This window comes from Sceloporus occidentalis, unplaced genomic scaffold (genome assembly GCF_023333645.1).
Source record: "Sceloporus occidentalis isolate IW3139 unplaced genomic scaffold, rSceOcc1.0.p SCAF_3, whole genome shotgun sequence".
In the NCBI taxonomy this organism is placed as follows: Eukaryota; Metazoa; Chordata; class Lepidosauria; order Squamata; family Phrynosomatidae; genus Sceloporus; species Sceloporus occidentalis.
The window spans coordinates 73275324-73298136 of NW_028316983.1; the positions used below are offsets into that span (position 1 = coordinate 73275324).

General features: G+C 41.9%; 1 protein-coding gene across 1 annotated transcript; it reads right to left on the reverse strand.

The window, feature by feature from the left end:
- Positions 1-77: 77 nt before the first annotated feature.
- Positions 78-19446, reverse strand: PLK3 (polo like kinase 3). Its single transcript, XM_089515039.1, has 15 exons — positions 19172-19446; positions 11559-11666; positions 11239-11355; positions 9345-9474; positions 8959-9046; positions 8314-8409; positions 6500-6698; positions 5839-5965; positions 5265-5374; positions 5006-5123; positions 4317-4400; positions 3328-3490; positions 2741-2870; positions 2115-2225; positions 78-1613 (listed from the first exon to the last, which is right to left on the reverse strand). Exons 1-15 carry the CDS (start codon positions 19361-19363, stop codon positions 1419-1421), a joined length of 1968 nt encoding a protein of 655 aa, XP_089371165.1. The 5' UTR covers positions 19364-19446; the 3' UTR covers positions 78-1418.
- Positions 19447-22813: the final 3367 nt, after the last annotated feature.

A 22813-nucleotide genomic window follows, 5' to 3' on the forward strand; every position in this document is an offset into this window, starting at 1 on the left:
GGCAGCTGTTCACCAACAAAATACCATCACAACTTGGAATAGTACTTTCTCTTTGCTTTTTAATAAAAATGAGTTTTATTGTCATCAAAACTGCTGGGTTTCAGGAGATCTGGTATGCATGATTGACAGGAAACAGGTGCAAAATAAATAGTTTATAAATACATAAATAAATCTTAAGTCATTTAGGTTCCACAGCTCAACAGTCTTGTCAAGTTCAAAACACCAAGTGAGCAGCTTTTACTGAAGCTGTTCAAGTTTGCACCATGGCAATTAACGGTATCCCTCTGCTGTATCTTGGGATGAAAGCAGCTGAGAAACTGAGGCAAATAGGGCATTCACAGTTTCAGCAAAAAAGGGAGTCCCATTTGCCTAATTAGTGTAACAGTTTCATTACCTAACAGCAATTACTATTCTATTACCATCACAGCCTCAAATGTTTCAAGGAAGCACTAGAAGCCTGAACTTCCCGATTTAACCACACTCCATCTTCCCAAATTTTGAGTTGTAGCAGCTCCTCCCTGCCAATTCCTGCAGAGAGTTGGCACAATAGCCAACTAACACCTGAAGTTTGTAACTTCATTACAGCTAGAGCAAGGAAGCCATTTGCCTGGCTCCCTGGTAAGAAAACATCACCCGTTACAGCCACCCTGTAGCACAGGCTATACTTCCTCCCCTGGTAGCCACTCCCAAATTCACAGCCTTCTTGTTTGGTCCATGAGTCATAGCCAAGTGAGAACTGGCAAGTGATGCAACTCCAAGCAGCACAATGTAGTCCAGAGGACATAGTGGTAGTGTTGCCAGGGCCTGGAACAGCTCACAATTGAACAGTCACTCAATCTGGAATTCAAGCCTTTCTACCCATCAGGCTCTGAAAAGATGCCATATTCCACACCAGATATTTGGCATTAGGCACCACACAGAAACCCTAGAAGCCATTTTAAATGAACACTTGTCATTTCCCTCCCTATTTACCCTATGTCATTCCCCATATCGTGTATGGAGCACAGTTATCTGCCCCTCTCCCTTTTTCACCCTGTAACACTATGTGTACAACCAACTGTGCACTGACTACACAGGAATAAAGCTTAAGGCATCTGCTGCTATACCTTCTCTCCACTGTGGACTGGAGCAGTCACATCAAAGTAAGTGGGAAACACACACACACCCCGACTTCATAAAAGAGGGGGAAACAAAAGAAGAGGCAGTTGGTGGTAGGCATCTAGAAGTTGATGGGTCCAAAAGAGTGGCTCAGAGCTGCACATGTGCAGTTTTGGTTTTGACAGTTTTCTCTTCCAGAGGAGTTAAGCATCCACTGAAGAAGAATCCACTGGGATCTAGACTTGCCCTCTCTTAAACCATTAACAGTTTCTGGAAGAACTAAAAAGTTCCAAGGAGACCGAGAGTCTTTCTCTATAGCTTTAAGCATCTGTTCGCTGTTGTAGCAGTCTGAGGATATACTTGAGCCGATGCTGAAGCTCTGGTGAGCATCCAAATTCTGCGATGCTGCTAAGCTTGTAGGTGTAGGAATTCCTGTCACGGTTTATGTAGGTAAGGAGGCAGGAGTGGTCAGGTTTGCTGAATATCACCTTGGTATGATCATTGTAGAAGTTCACCTAGAAAAAATGCATAAGACACACTCTTTAATGCTCACTGCTAATGTCTATTAGCACCTAGCAGGCAAGCCGTACCCATTGGAAATCACAATTGATTTTACTATCAGTTGCTAGCTCATGCTCACTCTCTCTTCAGAGTTTAAGCTCAGAGAAAGTGACTGCCCCCAAGGTCACCCAGTGATCTTGATGGCTAAGCATGGATTTTAATTTGAATCTCCAGCTTCCACTTAGAACTGCAGAGGAAGCCAAGGCATACTGCCAGGCATGAAGCCAAGTTCGGAAGCGTTCCACAGAAAGCATCTTTCAGAACTTGAACAAAGACAGGAAGAGAACAGAACACACTCAAAAACTGTAAGTAGGCCTCTCTGTGGTGAAGCAGTACCAGGTTTAGAGGTGCTGAAGTTGAGAAGCTAGTTTATACAGATTCTCTAAAGAGAGCTGGATTAGAAGGCAGGATGCAGGTCCAGTTGTTGGCATGAAGGACTTGGGGACTTTACTTACCTGCAAGGTTCCATTGCTGAACAACATCAATAAGGCCTGGTTAGTCTTCACCCACTGTAAAAGTAGAAGTGGCACCTGTCCAGTTTCATCTATGCTAGGCAAGTCTCCTCCCTTTAATGAGAGACAGTGAAGTTAGAACACCTGTCAACAAATGACTGGTCTGAACCAGCCTCAGCAGTTCAAGGCAGTTGTAAATAAAGACCATTCTCAGCACTCAGTGAATGCAAGGAACAAACAACTCTTTTTCTTGCACTAGGAGACAAGGGGCAGGTGATACAGGCCAACTGCCTGTCATGAGGATTAGCATGCTTATCCCACAGATGAGACTTCCTTAACTGTATGAAAAAGCCACAGCTTTTTTATATGAGCACAGCAAAGCATCTGAGAGCAAATAGGAACAGGCAACATAGTTACTGCATGCATGATTAATATTTGGACAGACTCTAACCACTGCCTGGCAAACCAAGAATAATGATCTAAATGTTTCTAGCTGCATCACTTAATGCAAGATCTAAAATACTTTAGGAGGCAGTTTAAAGAGCCAGCCAGTCAATTTACATCCAGGTTTGCTATCAGTAAACAAATATATATTTGTAACTAAATATACACTATGCCAAGCTATTCACCTTCATTAGATGCTGTTCCATGTAAGACACAAAGTACTGCAGGACACTCATCTGTCCCTGCAGCTGTTCAGGAACTGCTGAAGCCAGGAAGGAGAAATGTTTACTGTTTGTCAGGTTGTAACGTACTTTCCTGAAAGGCAAGAATTCAGTTAGCTACACAGCCATGACTGTACTAGACAGACATCTCATGCTATCTGGCAACATCAGATGGATAGGTGAACACAATTCATTTTGGAGAACCTGAAAATAACACCTTCTAGTCACAATCATGATTGGCAGCAACAAGTCACCTGCTGTACTAAGCAGCCTGAACAAATCTGGAGCTGAAGCTCATGGAAGAGAGCTATCCTCTGATGGGAGGGTTCTTAAGTTCTGCCTTTGCCCAAGGCAAAAAACCAAATGCAGAAAAACCTGAGTTTGTTTCAGCCACATGGATCTGTTCTGTTTTTCCTATCTCACTCTTTGCTTCACCACACCAGAAGATGACTAGTAGGCCTGGAGCTGCATTGACTGGGTGTCATGTGTCCACTGTCTCAAACCCCCAAGTCCACCAAACCCCTGCCAAGCAATATGGTTCTTTCACTCACTTCCAACTGGCAGAGAGTGTCATGTGAGTTCCATCATTGAAGAGGACACCAATGCTACGATCGGAGAGCTGGTAGCCGAAGCCATATTTGTTTGAATAGTCCACCCACTTGCTCACCCAGACGAAATGTTCATGGCAGGCTAGGGAGGCAGGATTCCTCTCAGCTGGATAGTGAACAAAGATACTGTTTAAGTGAAGGTAGGGGGGAAAGATTTAATATGCTTGTATTTGAGACTGAAGTACTACAGGTTATTCCTAAAATATTACTAATATGGGGATGAGAGGGAAGAGGTCATACTTGGAATATGAACCTGGCCCATCTTGTCTCTTGCAGCACCATATCCAGGGCTGCAGGTTGCTCTCATTCTAGGATCCTAAATCTACATGGTAAGAAGCAAACATTCTAGTGGTAAATTCAAGGACAAAAATGTGTGTCTTTTGGTCATTTTTTGATTTTATATGCTCCTCCCTTTCCGGGTGCTCTGTAAAAGCAGTTGTTTCTTTTATGATAGATTAGAATAAGTGTCAAGTTTGCTTTGACATCACAAATTTTATGACATGACAAGTCTTCTGCCTCTTCTAAGACCTTACTGCAGATCACTAGTTAAGTTAAACCCAGAAGCCCCACCTGACACTCCTATTTTAGCAAAATCTTGACACACACAAACCTGTCACTTTCTAAAAACAGTAGGCTCAGGGGTGGGGATGAAATGTTCTCTGACCCTTTACAATTCAAACACTGATGCAAATGACCATTTTAGCCAGTCAATAAGAGTGTACAGGCCAAAGCTAACTGCCCAATTTATGTTCTTGTTTCCATTATCTCTTGTAGTATTGTATCTCAAGGCATTGAAGCTTAACTTAAAACTTCGTAAGCAAGTGAGATAAGCTGTGAGTTCCTTCTTCTGGCCCATCTCTTCATAATATTAAGTGATATGGCAGCCTCTCTTCCATCCCCACCCCCAAGGCTTGTGAACCCCGAGAAATTACCTGGTGGCATGACAGAGAGACAATTCTTCAGGAGCCCAATCGCAGATTCAATGACACCTGATGCTGTTGCACAGTCTTCAAATACTAAAAAGGAAGCAGAAACATATTTGACAAAAGATCCAATTACTCAGGGTTTCAATAATATGATTTATTTATATTACAACACAATCCTTTCTTGCCAAGGGTCACTTAACAGCAGCAGGAAGATAGACCCTTACTAATGGAAAATTGCCATCAAAATTGGTTTGCTGGATTTGGCTTACCCAAATCTGCCATGCTGAGCAGCTAAGCTGCTTCTAGCCTAGCCTAGCCGTAAGACCTGCTGGATCAAGCCAAAAGTCCATTTAGTCCATAATTACTGAGCCAGGTGTAAGCTACAAAGCCATTCCTGCTTGTCTGCACCAACTGGTGTCCTTGCCTCTAAGAATGGTAGGTACATCCTGGCTAATAGTACCCACTAAGAGGAAGAAGCTATGCTCCTCCAGTCATTCCCAAATAGTTTGCTTGAGCTACAATTCTAGAAAGCATACTGGCCACAGACCCCTATTTTCCACACAGACATGCTTCTTTTTGCTTTTCTTCTTTAAGCCAATTTCCCACCCTACATCAATTTCCAAAAGAATAATTATTTCAGACCACAGATACCAATATAAGGGTGTGCTTTTATTTGAGACATTGCTGCTCCTTACCTTCACAGCTGCTGGCCATTGTCCCACGAATGGACCGGGAGATGGACTTCTGTGAGCCCTCCTCAGCTAAGGTGTCTACTGGGCTAGAGCTGGGGCCCTGACCGCTCAGTGGAGTAACCTAAGGTGAAACGAAAAGATGTCTTGTGGCATCCTATTGACTGACAGTTTTAGCAACTGTCAAATTGCTAAATTCCCTTGGCATTCTTTCCACCCCCAAAAGAGACCAACAACCCAGTCAAATTCCTGCAGTTGATTTTACCTCATTCCCTTCCACCGTTTTGTGGCTCAGTTGCCTACAGATAGAGGTCTTCACAAGGCCTGTGACCAACCTGGAGATGTCATCTCTTTCTTCAGAAGGAGTTTTCTTAACTAGAAAAGGAAAAGAGGGACTTAATCTTTTTTACAGTGAAACCTCTTTATGCTATCCTATTAAGTAAATCAAAGGTCTTATGTAGCAATGACAGCTATGCTGGGTCAAACAGAAAAGCTGTAGCAAGGAGCTCTGACTTGGCCATAGTCCATTTAGGGATCTCTTTTACATCCTCCTTCCTTCACCTTTTGAAGTTCTGGTGACAAAAGATCTGGCAATGTCTACTCTGTTGCCAAGCCCTCAATCCCCAGGCCACATCTAAACCAAATGTGGGAATCATTATTGGACTGTATCTCCCAGCATTCTTCATGCTGGCTAGGGCTAGTGGGAACTGCAGTCCAAAATCTGGAGGATTGCATGATTACTACCCTAGATCTAAATAAATGGAAGGCAAGCAGATACTAGAAAGTATTGTTAGGAACATCAGCTGGCCTCTAGAGCAGGAGCACAGTACACAACCTACCTTTGGATTTCCTTTTCCCAAAGAGTGTCTTTGTGACCTTTACAAACAAGCTCTTGGCAGGATTGGGAGGGTTCAGTTCTGGCACCATCACACAGCTGCTGGGTGGGAGCTTATCAGGTGTGTAACCCTAGAAAGTGTAAACAGATAGCAACATTCAGATTAAAAACAGAACAGATTGTACATAAACTTTTGGACAGCCCACCAGCAATTCTTTCACATCCCTGCTACAGCTTGACAAGATTGGGTCATTTTCACCCAGGTTTCAACACTGGGGTGTTTTACAAGAGACGCTGAAGAAATTCTCTAAATGAGAAGCACTTCTGACAAAGCCCTAACAGTTAAACTGCCCAGCAACACAGGCCAGAGCAAAGAATAATGATATATGTGGATAAGTATTAATTAGAAACAGGATGTAATTATCTAAATTGCAATCCAGCAACCAACCTCCTTGTTAGGAGGAATGCTGCCATCTCTATCCTGCTGGAGCCCAACAATAGGCTTCACCTGATGACTTTGCCTCTAGAAGGACAGCATACCAAATAAAGGATGTAGGCACACCCCATGGCAGGCCATGTTTTGTAGCAACTCATGTTTCTAGTCAGACCCTGGCCAGATCAGAAGCTAAAGTGCCCCAAAATGTAAAAGGAAGACAGTTGTTTACCTTAGTGAAAAAGTCATGGTCCAAGATTTCCTCCAGGGTGAAACGTTCTTGGGGGTTCCGTTTCAAGATGCCCATAAGCAGGTTCTTGGCTGGCATGGAAAGGAATGCTGGGAGTGTATATGTGACATGCTTGATACACTTATAGGTCTCCTTGAGATCAGAAGTTTCGAAAGGGGGATTTCCACATAGCAAGGTATACCTATGAAGAAGCAGGGGTGGGGTGGGGGAAGAGGAGGTTGTGAGTGATACCACGAGGAGAATCAAGGATACCAGTTCCCAGCTGTCAACACTGACTAGCTCTTTATTGGCACATGACTCAGCAGCAACTATAGTGGAAGCTGATGTGAGGCAACACCCTGCATTAAGTGTTCCCTGTACTAGACTTTATGAAGCAATGCTGCTGCTGCATGTACTGCAGACTAGGGGCATGTCCAGCGAGCAAGTGATTGCCTTTCCAATATGATCAGTGTTAAATGTCTTTTTTAGGAACCACTTTCTGGAAAGGTTCTGGGTCTTCTCAAGGATTGGAAAGGTGAGGATAGCAACATCTCTCGTTAAGCAGATCCTCATTCAAAACCACTCTCAATCTCCTCCCCAACTCTTGCCTTCGAGACAAATTTTCCATTTCCTGCCTTGTGAAAGCTAGCAGGAAGCTGTGGCTAACCAAGGTAGAGAGAACTGACAGCTTAAATCATTTTTATTTTTTAAAGAGATGCTCTGAAAAGCTGCTAAGAAACACCTGCATTTAGTAATCACTCGCACGCCACAGAGCCAACCTCCTTTTCCATTTGTTCTGAAGAAATTACAAATAGATTATGAAAAACCCATAGTAACCATGCAATGTTTTGAGTTCCAGTAGGTATACTGCTTTGTTCTTAATCTATCTGCCTATATAAGTCCCAGAAAGACAACCAAGCTATTTTCAAAGGTTAGTTTGGACCTCCAAGGACAAGTAAGTCATGCTAGCAATGTATGTCTAGGACACAAATAGTTTGCATCCATTTTGCAGATCAGGACACCTGCTTCTCCCAGGCTCCAGTCTTGCCTATTCAAACAGGTTCATAACTTTGAATTCCAGAATTATCCATGGTGACTAAAGGCCATCATGGGATCAACTGGAGACACTCATCAGTTTTTCCATCAGGTAACGGCTATCTCCCGCCAACACACACTGCCTTCTATAAGGATTTTTGATAAACTGTTCTGGTTAAAAATCTGGTGCAGGCTATATTCAAGCCATGCTCCTGCCACACTGTCAATGTAGCTCCAACATTCAAAGAAAGCAACAGGGAGTTAATATAAGGTTGTGCAAGATCCTCTGCAGCCCAAAGTACTTGAGAAAGATGCCTTCCTCTTTCTATATCCTTTTCAGAAATTCGAGGCTAGCAGACATTACTCAGTTACTCTCCACCCGTCAACAGTCCCATACAGTACTAGTCTGTGTCTACCTGACAACACCCCCATGAAACTGCAAATGCTGATTATCTTATTTGGCAACACTGAAAGCCTTTGTTTGGAACTGGATTTTGTGGCTGGAATTTGGACTCTTGGACTTTCACTAATTTAATTTCAATTGAGCCTGAATTTAGCTTCTTGAACATCTTGCCCACCCTAAGTTTTTGATGTAGTGTAGATCCAGTATTTCAAATGCCAGAACTTAAGTTTGCTGTTACACTGTCACAGAATACAGTAACTTCTTTTAACAGTACAAAAAAAAAAAAGGAGCTTTCCAAGAGAAACAGACTTAAAGACTACTTGCAAGCCTACTGTAGAGACAAATATCCATTCCTGTGAAGTTTGACTTTTGGACTTACATGACACAGCCCAAAGACCACACATCTGACTCTGGCCCATGTCCTTGTCGCAGTAGCACTTCTGGGGCAAGGTAGTTGGGGGTACCACAAATAGTCCTGGGGTGCAAAGCAAAACAAATACACATTGTGAGTTACCTTGGTTGCACTAGGGTTTTTCTCAGACTTTCCCTCCCACCTCCAACTTTAATATATCAGAACAAGAGGTTCACAGTCCTACTGCCACACTGCAGAAACAGCAAACCAAAGCAAAACTTGCCTTCCCTGCCCCATTCCCCAGCTCCTTTCCACACAGTATGGTTGCCTATTCCAGCAACTACAGCAGCTAATGTTTGCATGAAACACAACCCAAGATAAATTTGCCTTTGTTTCCCTGCCCTGTGCAAACATAAAGCCTCTGGTTTAGACACAACTGCTCATACAGTAACTACATTGTTTATCTGGACACCAAATTCTAAGCTGAAGCAATGGAGTCTATTGCAAGTCCCACTGTCCCTGATGCAGTCCGATAGTGGGGGAGGGGAGAACAAATCACACAGCTGCAAAGAAATGGAGCAACAGGACAAGGAAGCACTGTAAGAGAATGTTCTTCACTACTACTACTCCTCTAATCTTTTTAGAGAATGCAAAGAATACTGATCCACCTACTTTTTTCTTTGGTCTGCAGGTTCTTGCCGGGCAGCCAACCCAAAGTCTCCAACTTTCAGTTCCATGTTTTCATTGATGAAAAAATTACCTGCCAACAGAAAAAATATCACAGTCCTGTTGATTAAACTTGATTATAAAACAATCTCTAATACACTTCCTTTCCTGCTTCTACACCCAGAAGCCACCAACGTTCTGTGCATTCCAGAATTTCAATTCAGTTGAATTCAGAAATTCAAGTCCTAACATCTAGGAACCCAGATACAAGAGATTAGTGGCAGCTGCTCAGGTCTCAAAACTTCTACAGGGACAAAAATTACATTACATGAGAGAGTTTGGGTGAATTTTACTCCACTACTTGAGCATTAATTCAGCCATGTTTTACTTACCCAGTTTAAGATCCCTGTGAAGGATTCCTTTGAGGTGGAGATATTTCAAGGCAGAGATTATTTGTTTGAGGTAATAACGAACCTCTGGTTCCAGAAGGGTATGGCGGGATTTCCAAATATGTGCCAAAGACTAGAAAGGGAAAGAAAGATTTTATTACTGAGAAGTTATTTTGCAGCCAACTTCTTATTCAGGGGTGGCTAATTGTCCTAGTGAATTACATGCAAGAGCAGTGAAGTCTAGTGAGTAAAACTGTTAACAGGTGGAGAAATTCAGGTTCAGAGCTCCAGACAGCCACTGGATTTGCTCAGTATTGTAGTGAGGATAGTTGATGGAAGAACCATGTATACCAGTTTCAACTGCTCAGAGTAAAGAGCAGATATAACTAAAACCAAAGAGAAGATCAAGTATAAATGGCTTCTCTTTAGCATTTAACATGAAGCCATTTAGTCAAGCTCCTATTCAGAACTGATGCAAAAGATGCTCCCATTCATAATGGTAGCTCGGATAAGTGGAGGGGAATTTTATCTCTCTCGGTCTTTGTCCGCAACTGGCATCTTTCCACATGTACATAGAACTTCTAAACTGAGTTATGAATATGTCACCCTGTTTTGCTGCTTTTACCAAAATAAGTCTTTTCCAGTTCTAATTGTGCATACCACTGATTTTCATCAATATGCCCTTTACACATGTGGGTGTTCAGAAGTTCAAGGCAATTTCTGAAACCATATTAGACCAGTTACACCACAATGAAAGGGAATCAAGTTATCACACAAACCTGGTGAGAGGCCTGCATATGGGATTAGATATGCAAAATTGATAAGCACATGGCAGGGAAAGGAAGGAAGCAAGCTGAAGTTAAATGTTGAGATGCACTGAGAATCTTGTCAGATCTCAACTGTCTAAGCTCCCTTTAACGTCTAAACTCCCTTTAACAAAAGCAGTTGCCATGCTAAGTACTGGAAATGATCCTTGATGTTATCTATATAAGCACTGTTCCAACAACCAAATCCTTGCTGGACAGTTTAATACCAGCTTTGATCTACCCCAGAGTAGCTAAAACTATTAAAATGCCAGTGCCTGACTTATTGTTTACAAAGTGTTGAACTACAAATATTGAAGCAATACCTAAAACAACCTAACTGTTAGGCAGGACAACCTCAACTCCCATACCAAGAGGGCATGTGTGACAGATTATTATATATGGGTTGTGTGTACAGAATTTTGCCACCATCCCACGTATGCAACAAAGAAATAAGTGAGCAAGACAAACAAGAAGGCAGAATATCAACTACTAATAAGCAAATCAAGTATCCATAAGGAACTTGGAAGTAAACATTTCTACATCAGTTTGTAAGGGTGCAGTGAAGGGTAAGGCTGACCTACATATTTCTGAGTGCTTCTGGACAATGCTTGCCAGCAGCAGTGTCGACTATGCTGCTTTGACTCCATGAAAAACAACCTAGACCCACAGTTGCCCATACTGCAGTAATCAATACCACCTTTTCCTAATATTTCTAGACATAATAGAAAAGTGTCCTTTAAACTCTCATATGGAGTGGAAGATATCTTCAGTGGAATATAAAATACACAATTATAAAATAACACACTGAGCCCAACCTGGAGTAATAATTAAATGCAACTGTACCACAAGTTTCATTTCTGTTGCTGCATGTCGACCACTTTTTTGCCACAACTACCCATGGGTCACAGCCCTACTGAGTAAGGTGGTTAAAGGACCACATAATCCTATGACTTGGGTGAAGCTAAGGTTGTGTTAAAGGCCACTGGGCACAGCATCGAACCAACCAGATACAAGTGAGATCAAATGTGCTTCAGGGAGACACAGAGTCCTCATAGAGAGACAGAGATTGTGTGTGTCATATTGGGACTCACTTTTCTACTGCAATGTTCGAGGAAGATATAAATGTTCTCGGAATCTTCAAAGTGATGTGAGAACTTCACAATGTGTTTATGATGCAGCTCTCTGTGCAGCTCAATTTCATTTATGATCTGGAAGAAGCAATAAAAAATCAACAAGTTTGTTCCATTCAGGGACCTCCAGATGTGTTGTACTGCAACTTACAGCACCTACCTCCCAACCAGCTATACTGGGGAATTATGAAACTCACAGTCCAATACATCAAGTCAGATGAAGCTGGTTTAGTCCATCACTTTAATTATTTACTCTATATTCAAGCCTTAAGGTCACTTACCTTCTCCCGTTGGTGTGGCTTGGCCACTCTACTGTGAGGAATGACCTTCACTGCATAGGTCTTGTTGCTTGAGAGGTCTGTCACTTCATAACACCTTGCAAATCCACCCTATAAACAAAGGAAGCAACCATTAGAAGACAATCACAGAAATGTGCTGTTTATTGTCCCTTGAGACACAGCCACTCCTGTGAAGGGTGTCTTAGAATAACTCATTTTTTTCCTAGGCACCTTCATCATTCATTGGACATTTTGAATACAACATAGTAGCCATGGCAATCCTGAGGAAATTTAACTCAAGTATTGTTCCTCCACATATCATATCCTAACTTACAAGTATTAATGAAGAAGCTTCAAACTTTTAATGACAGATGTTAGAACTAATGATTGAACAAAACATGAGAAAACTTTCAACAAGTTACTGTAGAGACGGAATGATTCATTGAAAGTTTAATAGGTAACAAAATAGGAACTCCCCGATTTGGAAGGGCTAACTTGGTTATAGAGCAGATGCTTAGTATGCAGGCAATTCCAAGTCTGATTACTAAGAGTGGTGGGAATGGTCATTTGCCTGGAGAACTGATGGTACAATGTTGTGCAGACAACACTGGTCTACTAGGGATTTTCAACTTGATTCTCCAGATGTTTTGGATTCCTGATCCTAGAATCCCTTATGGCCTATGCTGGCTAGTGTTTCAGAGAAATGAAGTCCTAAGCAGCTGAAGGAGCAAAGGATGAGAACCACCAGCCTAGATGAACAAAGACTCATAATTTGTCAAACATATGCCTGCTAATCTGCATTTTCTCAGTCCATATATTTTTCGTCACAACAAATGAATGCCAGGAAGCAGAGATGAAAACCAGAAATAGGTACGTTTGTCAAAAAGCTGTAGCCCACAAACACCAAGCAAACACAATTAGGATTCGATGGAATTCAGCCTCAGGAAGGATGAGTTCACATGAATATAACTGCCCCATGACTGATATCATCCTGTATTTTGAGTGTGGGAAACATCTAGCATATGCCTGAAATTACAGGCTCATTGCCTAAGGCAAAGTATAACAAAATGGGAGCCAAGACTATTCATAACTAATCATGAGTTCACCCTTAGTCCTTTTGTAGGGGAGGGCGGGCAGGAAGACAGCTTCAGCACAACTACTGCTTTTACTACAAGTCATAAAGAACAGACATTGGTTATAACACCATGCCCCTTTTCAGCACTCTGTTGTCAGAGGAAAGAAGAGTGTGGTGTACAATAATAAATTTTAATTTATATTCCACCTCTTCCCATAGGATTGAGGCGGTTTACAATCACAATAAATATCCACACAAGGTCAACTTTTACAAACATGAGTAGTACTTTCATCTCATTTCAGTCTTTCAGCATTGTATTATATTTGAGTTGCAACCCTGGAAGGAAATGGCAAACTACCTCTGAGTGTATTCCTTGCTTAAGAAAACATTATAAAATTCACAGGGTCACCATAAGTCAACAGATGACTTGAAGACACACAACCTCAGCCAACAGCATAACTAAATAGAATTAAAATTCTATCCAATCTGAGAAAATGTAAGCTATATGGATAGTGAGGAGTTCATTGCTTCCTGTCCACCTGGGTAGTCAAGATCTACACTGCAACAATATTGCAGTCTGACACTGCTTTAACTCACATGGCTTTATACTATGGACTCCTGGGTGTTGTAGTTTGTTGTGGCACTAGATCTGAAAAAAGGCTAAAAGTCTCACAGAACTACAAATCCCAGAATTCTGTAACATGGAACCACAGCAGTTAAAGCAGTGTCAAACTGCATTGCATCTGTAGTGTGGATGCAGCCTTCCATAACTAATTTAGGGAAATTAGGATAGTAAGAAGTCTGGTATCCTACAAGAAATTATTTAAAGTTGTATGTGTTTAGCCCATACATAGTTTGGAGAAGATTAAGGGGACATGACAGCAGCCATGAAATATCCAAATGACTGACCAGATAGATAGAAAGTTAATATTTCAGAATTATTCTATTACAGAAAAATTAGAACTGTTGTGTAGAATTTGTAAGGCAGCCCATTTCAATTGAACATTAGGAAAACTTCACAAGGACAAGCTTTTTGACAGCTGCAATGGGCTCTTCTTTGATGAACTTATTCAAATAAAAGTAGGAGAACCATCTGAGCAGAGAGTTGACCTCTGAAGCACCTTCCAACTCTTGCTCATAAGTCTAAAAGAAAAGTCACACAAATCAAAATGTGGATCATGCCATCTGGCCACACATCTGAAGAACATTTCATACAGAAATATATATTTAGCCTTTCCTCTGAGATCATTTTTTTTTTTGCATCCAGTTTTTAAAATGTAGCCAAAGTGTAATTTCATTTCACACCACACTTCCCATAGTCCTAGAATTTGTACTTCCATCTTTGGACTTCCCCACACCCAGGTGTTTTCAGCAGCGTGTAGTTAAGCCCTACAAATACTGTAGGACAACCAATAATGAAATGACTGTAGATACAGGTTTTTCTAGCCAAGAAGAAAGTATATCCTTGGTTGCAGGATACACCTTACTCGAAACAAGCCTGACACCTATACCACATTTTTAACACAGAAGAACCAGTTTCTCTACAGCAGAGAATCCTACTTTGTTTGGACATCATCATAGAAACAGTTCTGACTATTTATTTCAAAAAGGTCTTGTAAAAAAGCAGTAAGTACTGTAAGAACTCCAGATACTGCCAAATTTATTGTAAACTTGACATTAACACAACTGGGTTTAGAAGTGCCAACATATTGCCAAACACAATGAGCAGATTTTCCATATGACACATCACATTGTTTGATGTAGGGCAAAAGCAACCAAGGGACGCACTCCTTCCCTCCCTCGAGGCATGATATCTGGAACAATGCCAGCTTTGCTCATGGAGAATACAGAGGCTTCCAGGGGAAATGATACCATGGTTTTTCCCACCCATTCTGAAATCTGATTATACAGATTGCTCAATGAGCATGGATGTTTTAGAAGTCAAAAAACGGGCATTTGAATTAGGAGAGGCCCCCAAGGCAACAATGCACATGAACATTCTGGGAAACTAGAACTCACATATGATCAGCATTTCATGCAATATATAATCCAACATATGTTGGCTTTTTTGGATGTGCAGTTATGACCTTCCCAAAAAAACAAAACCAGGGTTATTAAAATAAAACAAACCCAAGCAGGCCTTTGCAGGGTTTGTTTATGTTTTCAAAATTCGCATTTGCCCAAGAACAATGCTGTAAAATGTAATACAGATTCCATGGAATGATTACTGAAGCACTTGGCCGCTGAAGGGGAAAGAATACAGAAGGCTCCTTTGCTACTCACTAGAAAAAGGCCATGATCCCCTTCCAGTTCTCCAGTTCTAGCAAATTCATGGGGCTTCAAGCTCCTTCTAAATATGCTTCTCAAGGCATATGATGTATGTCAGTTTCAAAACCAAAAGTTTTACACCATAAATAAATACTACAAATACAAAGGACTCAGACCATGATTAAACAAGTAATTTGCCACTTCTGAATGAACATTGTTAAACTTCTGTTTCCTTTATGTGTCTCATCTTAGTATCATCATATGCAAGGATACCCCTGTCCTTACAACCCTGTGAAGAAAGTCTGGCTGAATTTGTGGCCATTCAATAAGATTGCTCAAAAAGCTTCATCCAAGCTGGACGTAAAACACAGCCATGCAGATCCAAGTCCAACAGTTGCATTATACTAGTTCTTTGCAAACAGATGGAAATTTTGAGGAATAGTCACTTGGTTTTTCTTCTTGCGCCAAAACCTACTTTGGTATTAGGACTACACAAAGGCAGTCCTAATTGCTTTAGCCTGCAAGACTAAAGGTGAGGAATGGGAGTTGCAGTCCAACATCTGGAAGGCTGCATTTTGCCCATCCCTGCAACAAAGGGATCTAAACAAATTTGGATTGAGCCTACGGTTCTATATGAAGCAGACAAGTTTCCAATTTTATAGGTTTGCCACCTCACTCTCCAAAAATCTCTGACTCACAGACTGTGTTTCATGTTGTCAAAGCAAGAGTGGGCATGAATGATCTTATGCCAGCTAAGGCATAAGTTATATGCACAATAAGGCATTCCTGAAGGTCAATGCATTATTACACAAGTCTAAGGCCCATTCCATTGAACATACACAAGCAGCTTGGCTCCAAGTTAATCTACCAAAACCTGGACAATGGTAAAAAAGTGAAATCTTCCCTGAAGGATAGCCGTCATACACTGAACACTGTAGGATAGTTACTGTGTTGGATTTGGGCCTGGGAAACCTAGATTCTAGTTCACACTGGGCTGTAAAATTTACCCCATGAACTTGAGCCGTCTGACCTCCCTTAAAGGTTATTTGTGATGATATATTGAGAAAAAGAACCATGGAAACTGTCTTGAGTTCTTGGAGTAAAATTGTGCTATAAGCTTAGCAATGACAACGAAAGAGCATGAAAGACAAGGACTTAAGCATCCTGTTACACAACCATGGGGAACGTATTATTTATGATATTAATTAATATCATCAATATTTGGTTGATTAATACTGCCAGTATTTCAGTGCTATGTTCCATGGAGCAACAACCGACTTGGGAAAATATTGGGAAACAGAACCTAGTTTGTGGTACTGGTACTTTGAAAAGACAGAAAATTTTATTTCACACTTGCAACCCCAGCCATTGCCCACACCACTGAGTAGCATCACTCTTATCTTGCCAGCATTTCCATCTTATTTTAAAGACTCTCCTCTCCTTTAAGTAAAGAAAAACCTGATTAAGTAAGATGGAAATCATACCAAGTGAAAGGGGCTCCTAATTTAAAGAAGGACTGGTGCAGGAAGAAAGGAATCAGGTGCAATGTTTAAGCAAATCAGTGAGAACCGAAAAGATGGAATAGCTTCTGGGCAATGGTGTTTTAGTGTCACATCTGTAACTGGTCCCATATACACTGGGAGGGAAAGAATCGTGTCCAGACATGCCTCCTGCCTCGGGTGGATCGAAACTGGAGGAGCGGGGAAGGACAAGTACCATTGAGGCAGCCATCAGATAAGGACAGGGAAAGGGAAGAAGCTGCTTGGAAAGAAATTTCACAGGGACAATAACATGTTTTTGGCTTGCCTAGGGAGCCAGTGCAGTGCAATGGTTTGAGCATTGGACTATGATCCTGAAGATCAGTTCTAATCCCCACTCAGCCATGGAAACCCGCTGGTGACCTTGGGGAACTCATACTCTCTCAGCCTGAGAGGATGGCAATGGCAAGCCCCCTCTGAACAGGGAGATCAGATGTCATAACCACAAAGGAGGACAAGGCAACAAGCGTTCAAGAAAAAAAAATTAGGACATGACCTAATAAATGCTAAAAAAAACCCCTCTCATATAAAGATCAATCCATACTTCTTAGGAGGGTGTTTTGGAATGACTCCCAGACAGAAGGTTGAAAAGGAGGACAGGTCCTGGAAACAGAGGACCTCTGCTCACCCTGCCTTGGAAGAAACTTGCAAAGACAACCCCATGCTAGGTTCACCTTCGGGCTGCCAAGTCAGAAAGGCTTTGAAAGCTCACAACATCAACATCATCATTAACAAGAAGGAATCCCAGTTGCTGCAGGCTGTATCTCAGAGGAAGAAAGTGGCAAACCACCTCTCAGGATCCCTTGCCTAAGAAAAACCTATGACATGCATGGGGTCGCCCTAACTTGATAGGAAGACACAGACACAAGTATGGCGATCCCTTCAGGGCCCCTGTTAGCCAGGGTGACCACAGGTCCTCCTTTTCCAGGACAGGTCCTTCATTTCCACCTTCTGTCCAGGAGGAATTCCAAAATGTCCTTTTTCTGCAGCAGGGATTCACATTTCTAGGGAGTGTTTTGAGCTTTTTCTTTTGTAATGCATATTCTTCAGGCATGTCCTCCATTTTGCAGTGCCTTGTCCTCCTTTGCGACGAGGACACCCGTTCACCCTGAAGTCAGACACCAGGAAGAGATGGCAACAGATCCACTGTCCTCCCGGTTAGGTCTGCGGCTATTCTGGGCACGCATTCTGAGGAAGAGGAGGACGAGGAAAGGAGGCACACTGACTGAGAGGAGAAGCCCTTATGGGGAGAGCCATTGGCTGCATCCGCACTGCAGAAATAATCCAGATTGACACCACTTTAACTGCCATGGCTCCATGTTATGGATTCCCGGGAACTGTAGTTTTTTGTGGCACCTCTTGAGGTTACCTACTGTGACCCAAAGCCATCTTCTTTGTTGATGGGAGTAAACCTTGTCCTTCAAACCTACAGCTTGGCATCCTCTTAGTTGGCATCATCCAAGGCAAACCTATTCAGTCCATGGTTGAATGCAGAGCCAAGGTAAATCTTGGTGAGTGAATGGGTCTACTCTGGCCAGTATCCACAACACACTGTCCCATCTCCCATTACAATGAAGACCTGGGCTACCTACTATTTGGCTACCCATTTTCATCAGAGTGATTAGGCATCCTCCTTTTCCATGACACGTCCTCCATTTCCATCTTCTGTCCAGGAGGTGTTTCCAAAATGTCCTCCATTTGCAGCATCACTATGAAGCATTCATTTGTATTCATAGTAGTGTCTTGAGCTGTTCTTCGGTCCTCCCTTTTTCTTGACAGTCCTCCATTTTGCGGTGCCTCTTCCTCCCTTGCCGTAAGGACATCTGATCAAAGCATGTGTAAATCCCAGTGACTGAATGGGTCTACTCTAGCCAGGATCCACAACAAGGTGCTGTTGGACTTTGAGCTTGGAGACCTGGGTTCGAATCCCTCTGCCCAGCCATGGACATCCTCTGGGTGACCTTGAGGGGGGGTGAAGTCACATCCTCTCAGCCCCCAAAAGCCGTGTGATAGGGTAACTTTAGGGGCAGGGTGACAGTTGCCATAACAGCAGAGGAGGAGGAAGCCCCGCAAAATGTAGGACGGTGAAGAACAAATGTAGGACACCACCAAACAAAAAAGCTCAAAAACGCTAATAGAAACCTAACTTTTTCAAAATGTCCTCCATTTTGAGCAGAACTAAGAAGCACAAATTTATATTTATATGGCTGGCTATCAGTCCATCCCAGAATCTATCTTATCTATCTGTCCCAGAGTCTATCCTTCCTATCTATCTATCTATCTATCTATTCCAGAGTCTATCTTTCCTTTCTAGCTATCTAGCTATCCTTCCTTCCTTCCTTCCTTCCTTCCTTCCTATCCATCCCAGAGTCTATACTGTCTATATAATCAGTCTTGCTCAAAATGGAGAACACTTTGGAACCCCCGCTCTTCCTGGACAGGAGGCTGAAATAGAGGACACGGGCTGGAAAAGGAGGACGCCTGGTCACCCTTCTCCTGGCGCTTATTTGGTGACGCCCTCCATTTTGTGTTGTCTTGCCCTCCTCCTTCACGGTGAAAGGCATCTGGCCAGCCCTGCAGGCTCTAAAAGCCTATAGAGTCCTGGGTTCGAATCCTGAAGCCTACTGGGTGACCTTGGGGGAGTCACACCCTCTCAGCCCCAGGAACGGCTGGAAGACACACCATCACAACCACAGAGAGAGAGAGAGAGAGAGAGAGAGAGGCACCCCACGCACCTTCCCCAGGAGGCGGCCTTTGCTGTAGGTCCGGCCAGAGACAGGGTCTCGGATGATGCGGGCTCCTTCGGGGGCTTTGGCTGGCTGGCCCTGGGGCGAAGGCGGAGGAGGAGGAGGCTGGCGGTAGAGGTCCGGAGCCATGATGCCGGGCTCCTGGAAGGGATGGGCCGAGAGGAAGCAAGCCGGCTCCATGCTCTCGCCTTCCCACGCTGCCGCTGCCGCTGCCGCCTTTCTCCTTCCCTGCTGCCGGAGACACGTGGCGCCCAGCAGCCAAGGAGCCTCCTCTCCTCCAGCGCGCGCTCTCTTCCTCGACCGGCGGCGAGGGAATCCCGGTGGTTTTATCAATGGGGGTACCTGACGTCACCGGAGGGGGAAGCCCCCGCCCTACACCTTGGGGGCGGGGCTACTTCTTAAAGGGGACCCGGCTCCGAAATAGACAGACTGACTCTGGGAATGGATGGATGGATAGCTAGACATATAATAATAATAATAAATATAAATTCGTGCTTCTTAGTCCTGCTCAAAATAGTCCTCCAGTTTATAATATAATATGTAATATATAAATTAATATATATGTGTATATATATATATATATATATATATATATATATTATAAGGGAGCATATATATACATATATACACATACACATCTTTATATATATTACATATATATTCTATATATAATGTATAATATAATATGTAATATATATATAAAATTAACATGTATATTATATATATATATATATATATATATAATGTATTATATAATATATAATATATATAAAATTAAGATATATATATATTATAAGGGAATATGTGTGTATATATATATATATTCATTTATATTACATATATATAATATAATATGTAATATACAGTGTGTGTGTATATATATATATGTGTGTGTCATTAAGATATAAGGGAAATATATATATATGTTTAAATACAAACACATATATTCATTTATATTGCATATATATTACATATATAATGTATAATATAATATTATGTAACATATATATATATATATAATTAAGATATATGTACATATATATTGTAAGGGAACATATACATTACATATATATTATATATACTATATAATATAATATATGTAATTACATATCAAATTAAGATATATATGTATATATATTATAAGGGAACACACACACATATAAACGCTCTCTATCTGAAGGATGCACATACAGAGGAGACAGCAAGGTGTAGTGATTTGAGCCTTGACCTATGACACCAGAGACGAGGGTTCGAATCCCGAGCCATGAAACCCACTGGGTGACCTTGGGTGAGTCACACTCTCTCAGCCTCAGAAGTAGGCCATGACAACCCACCCAACACACTGAAGAAACCTGCCAAGAAAACTCCAGCCCAGCCTGCCTTGGTTTTGAATTCAGGAGCTAGTTCCTACTGTTTGATAATTGTCCAAGATGATTCCCATACTTCAATGTGCAAAAGACAGCTACTCCTTTAAGACAGCATGGGAGCAATTTCTGGGTGGTTAGGATGTGTATAATAAATAATAAAAGTCATTGACATTGATTTGTCACCTCAGTGGATTCATATTGTGGTTTACATTAATAAATGCAAACAACTTGTGGGCCTCTAGAGATTGTTAACATGCAGCTCTTAAGGATCATCATCATTAGCTATGCTGGCTAGCTGCAATCCAATAATATGGAGGTGATCATCCCTCTTTTCGAATTTGAGCGCTTGCTGCATATGTGTTATGCAGCTCAATACACTTTAACTGCCTGTCCTAAGGATTCCTGGGATTCATAGTTTAACTGTCTGCCCTATGCATTCCTGATATTTGTAGTTCATGAGTATGTGAAGAGATCTTGGAGCACCTTTGAGACTCACTGAAAGAATGAAGTTGGCAGCATGCGCTTTCCTAGACTTAAGTATACGTCTTCAGAAATCCATCTGAGGAAGTTGGCTTAAGTCTACGAAAGGGCATGCTGCCAACTTCTTTCTTCCGGTGAGTCTCAAAGGTGCTCCAAAATCTCTCTACATACTGATTTTACAGGTTAACACGGCTATATCTTTGAATTCTACCACTGTAGTTTCATGAACTATTTAAAATTGTCTGCTAGAAAGCTCTAAGGCTGTGCTACCCAAAATGGTGGCCCATGGATCAGTGGATGGAGGCAGGATTGCTGGTCCCCACATCAGAAGCATGGCTTTAAAGCCACTCCTCTAAATTACAATTTTCAGTCCCCATCCACACTGGAAAAATAATCCGGTTTGACCCCGCTTTCACTGCCCAGGCTCCATGTGATGGAAGTCTGGGAATTGTAGTTTGTTGTGGCACCAGAGCGGAGCTACAATTCCCAAAATCCCATCACATGGAGCCAGGACAGTGAAAGCGGGGTCAAACCAGATTATTTCTCCAGTGTAGATGCAGCCTCCGTCTACCCTGGTTTATTCCCTAGTCACTTTTCTCTGGAAGGAAACAGGAGCAGCCCTGAGAAAACAGAGAGGATTAGACCTGGATGATGCTATGTAAAAAGTATGTGACTGAATCATGACAATCGCAACTTAAATCTTTATTTGGAAGCAGCCTCATAAACAGCACTATGGACTTTCATGTTACAGGTTAACCAGGATTAAATATCACACACTGCTTCCAATCTGTAGTTGCAGTTACTGCTGCAGATTAAAGGGCTCCTTTCACCTGGCACTGAAGAGGAAGGTCCAAAACACACTGCAGAAATAATCCAGTCTGAGACTGCTTTAACTGCCCTGGCTCAATGCTAGGGAATTCTGGGAACTGTAGTTTTATTAGACATTTAGCCTACTCTCTAAGAAAGATCTAGTGCCACAACAAACTACAATTCCCAGGATTCCCTAGTACTGAGCCAGGGCATTTATAGCAGTCTCAGACTGGATTATTTCTGCAGTGTGTTTTGGACTGAAGAAACCTATCATCTTTTCATACACTGGGGTGTATCCGCACTGTACAAGTAGTTTGGCAGCACCTTCATCACTATGGAATTCTGGGATTTGTAATTTGGTGAGGTACTTAGGATTCCTGTATAGCACTAGTGCTTTCTAGTAGAAAATTCTCAGTACTTCACCAAACTCCACATTCCAGGGTTCCACAGGATGGAGCCATTATAGTTAAAGTGGTATCACAATGGAATAATTGTGTGACACGGATGTACTCTTAGTTGCGCTGAGAGGCAGATACTGATCTAAAGTTCCATGATGAATCATGACTGAGAAGAGATTTGACACGATGTAAGAAAGGTTGCTTTTTTGGAGTGCAAAATCCTTCAACCATCATGATCATTGACAGTCCAAAAATTAAAGCAGACCACAGTGAATTCAGGAACACAGAAGCCATGTAGGCTGATCTCAGTGTTTTCTCCTTATGGATATCAAAAGCAAAGAACTGAAATCTAATTGGGTTTAAAAAAAAATTGGGGGGGGGAATTATCTTTGCATCATGAAGAAAAACATTATTACCTGCTATGATCTGCATACTGAGTTTCCATAAAAATCACATTTGCAGTGACTGGTTAAAAAGCTAGTGACCCTAATAAGAAGCTAAATTTATGGAATATCTGTAGGCAACAAACTGACAGATAGATGCCTGTTTCAAATCCAAAAGTGGTATCATTGTCA

Excerpts from the sequence above, each read along its gene's own strand:
- PLK3 (XM_089515039.1), bottom strand. The coding sequence starts at position 19,363 with ATGGAGCCGGCTTGCTTCCTCTCGGCCCATCCCTTCCAGGAGCCCGGC. Across the intron at positions 4,401-5,005 it reads AATGGCCAGCAGCTGTGAAG|TATTTGAAGACTGTGCAACA; the intron begins GTAAGGAGCAGC and ends CTTCCTTTTTAG. Across the intron at positions 1,614-2,114 it reads TCAGCAATGGAACCTTGCAG|GTGAACTTCTACAATGATCA; the intron begins GTAAGTAAAGTC and ends CATTTTTTCTAG.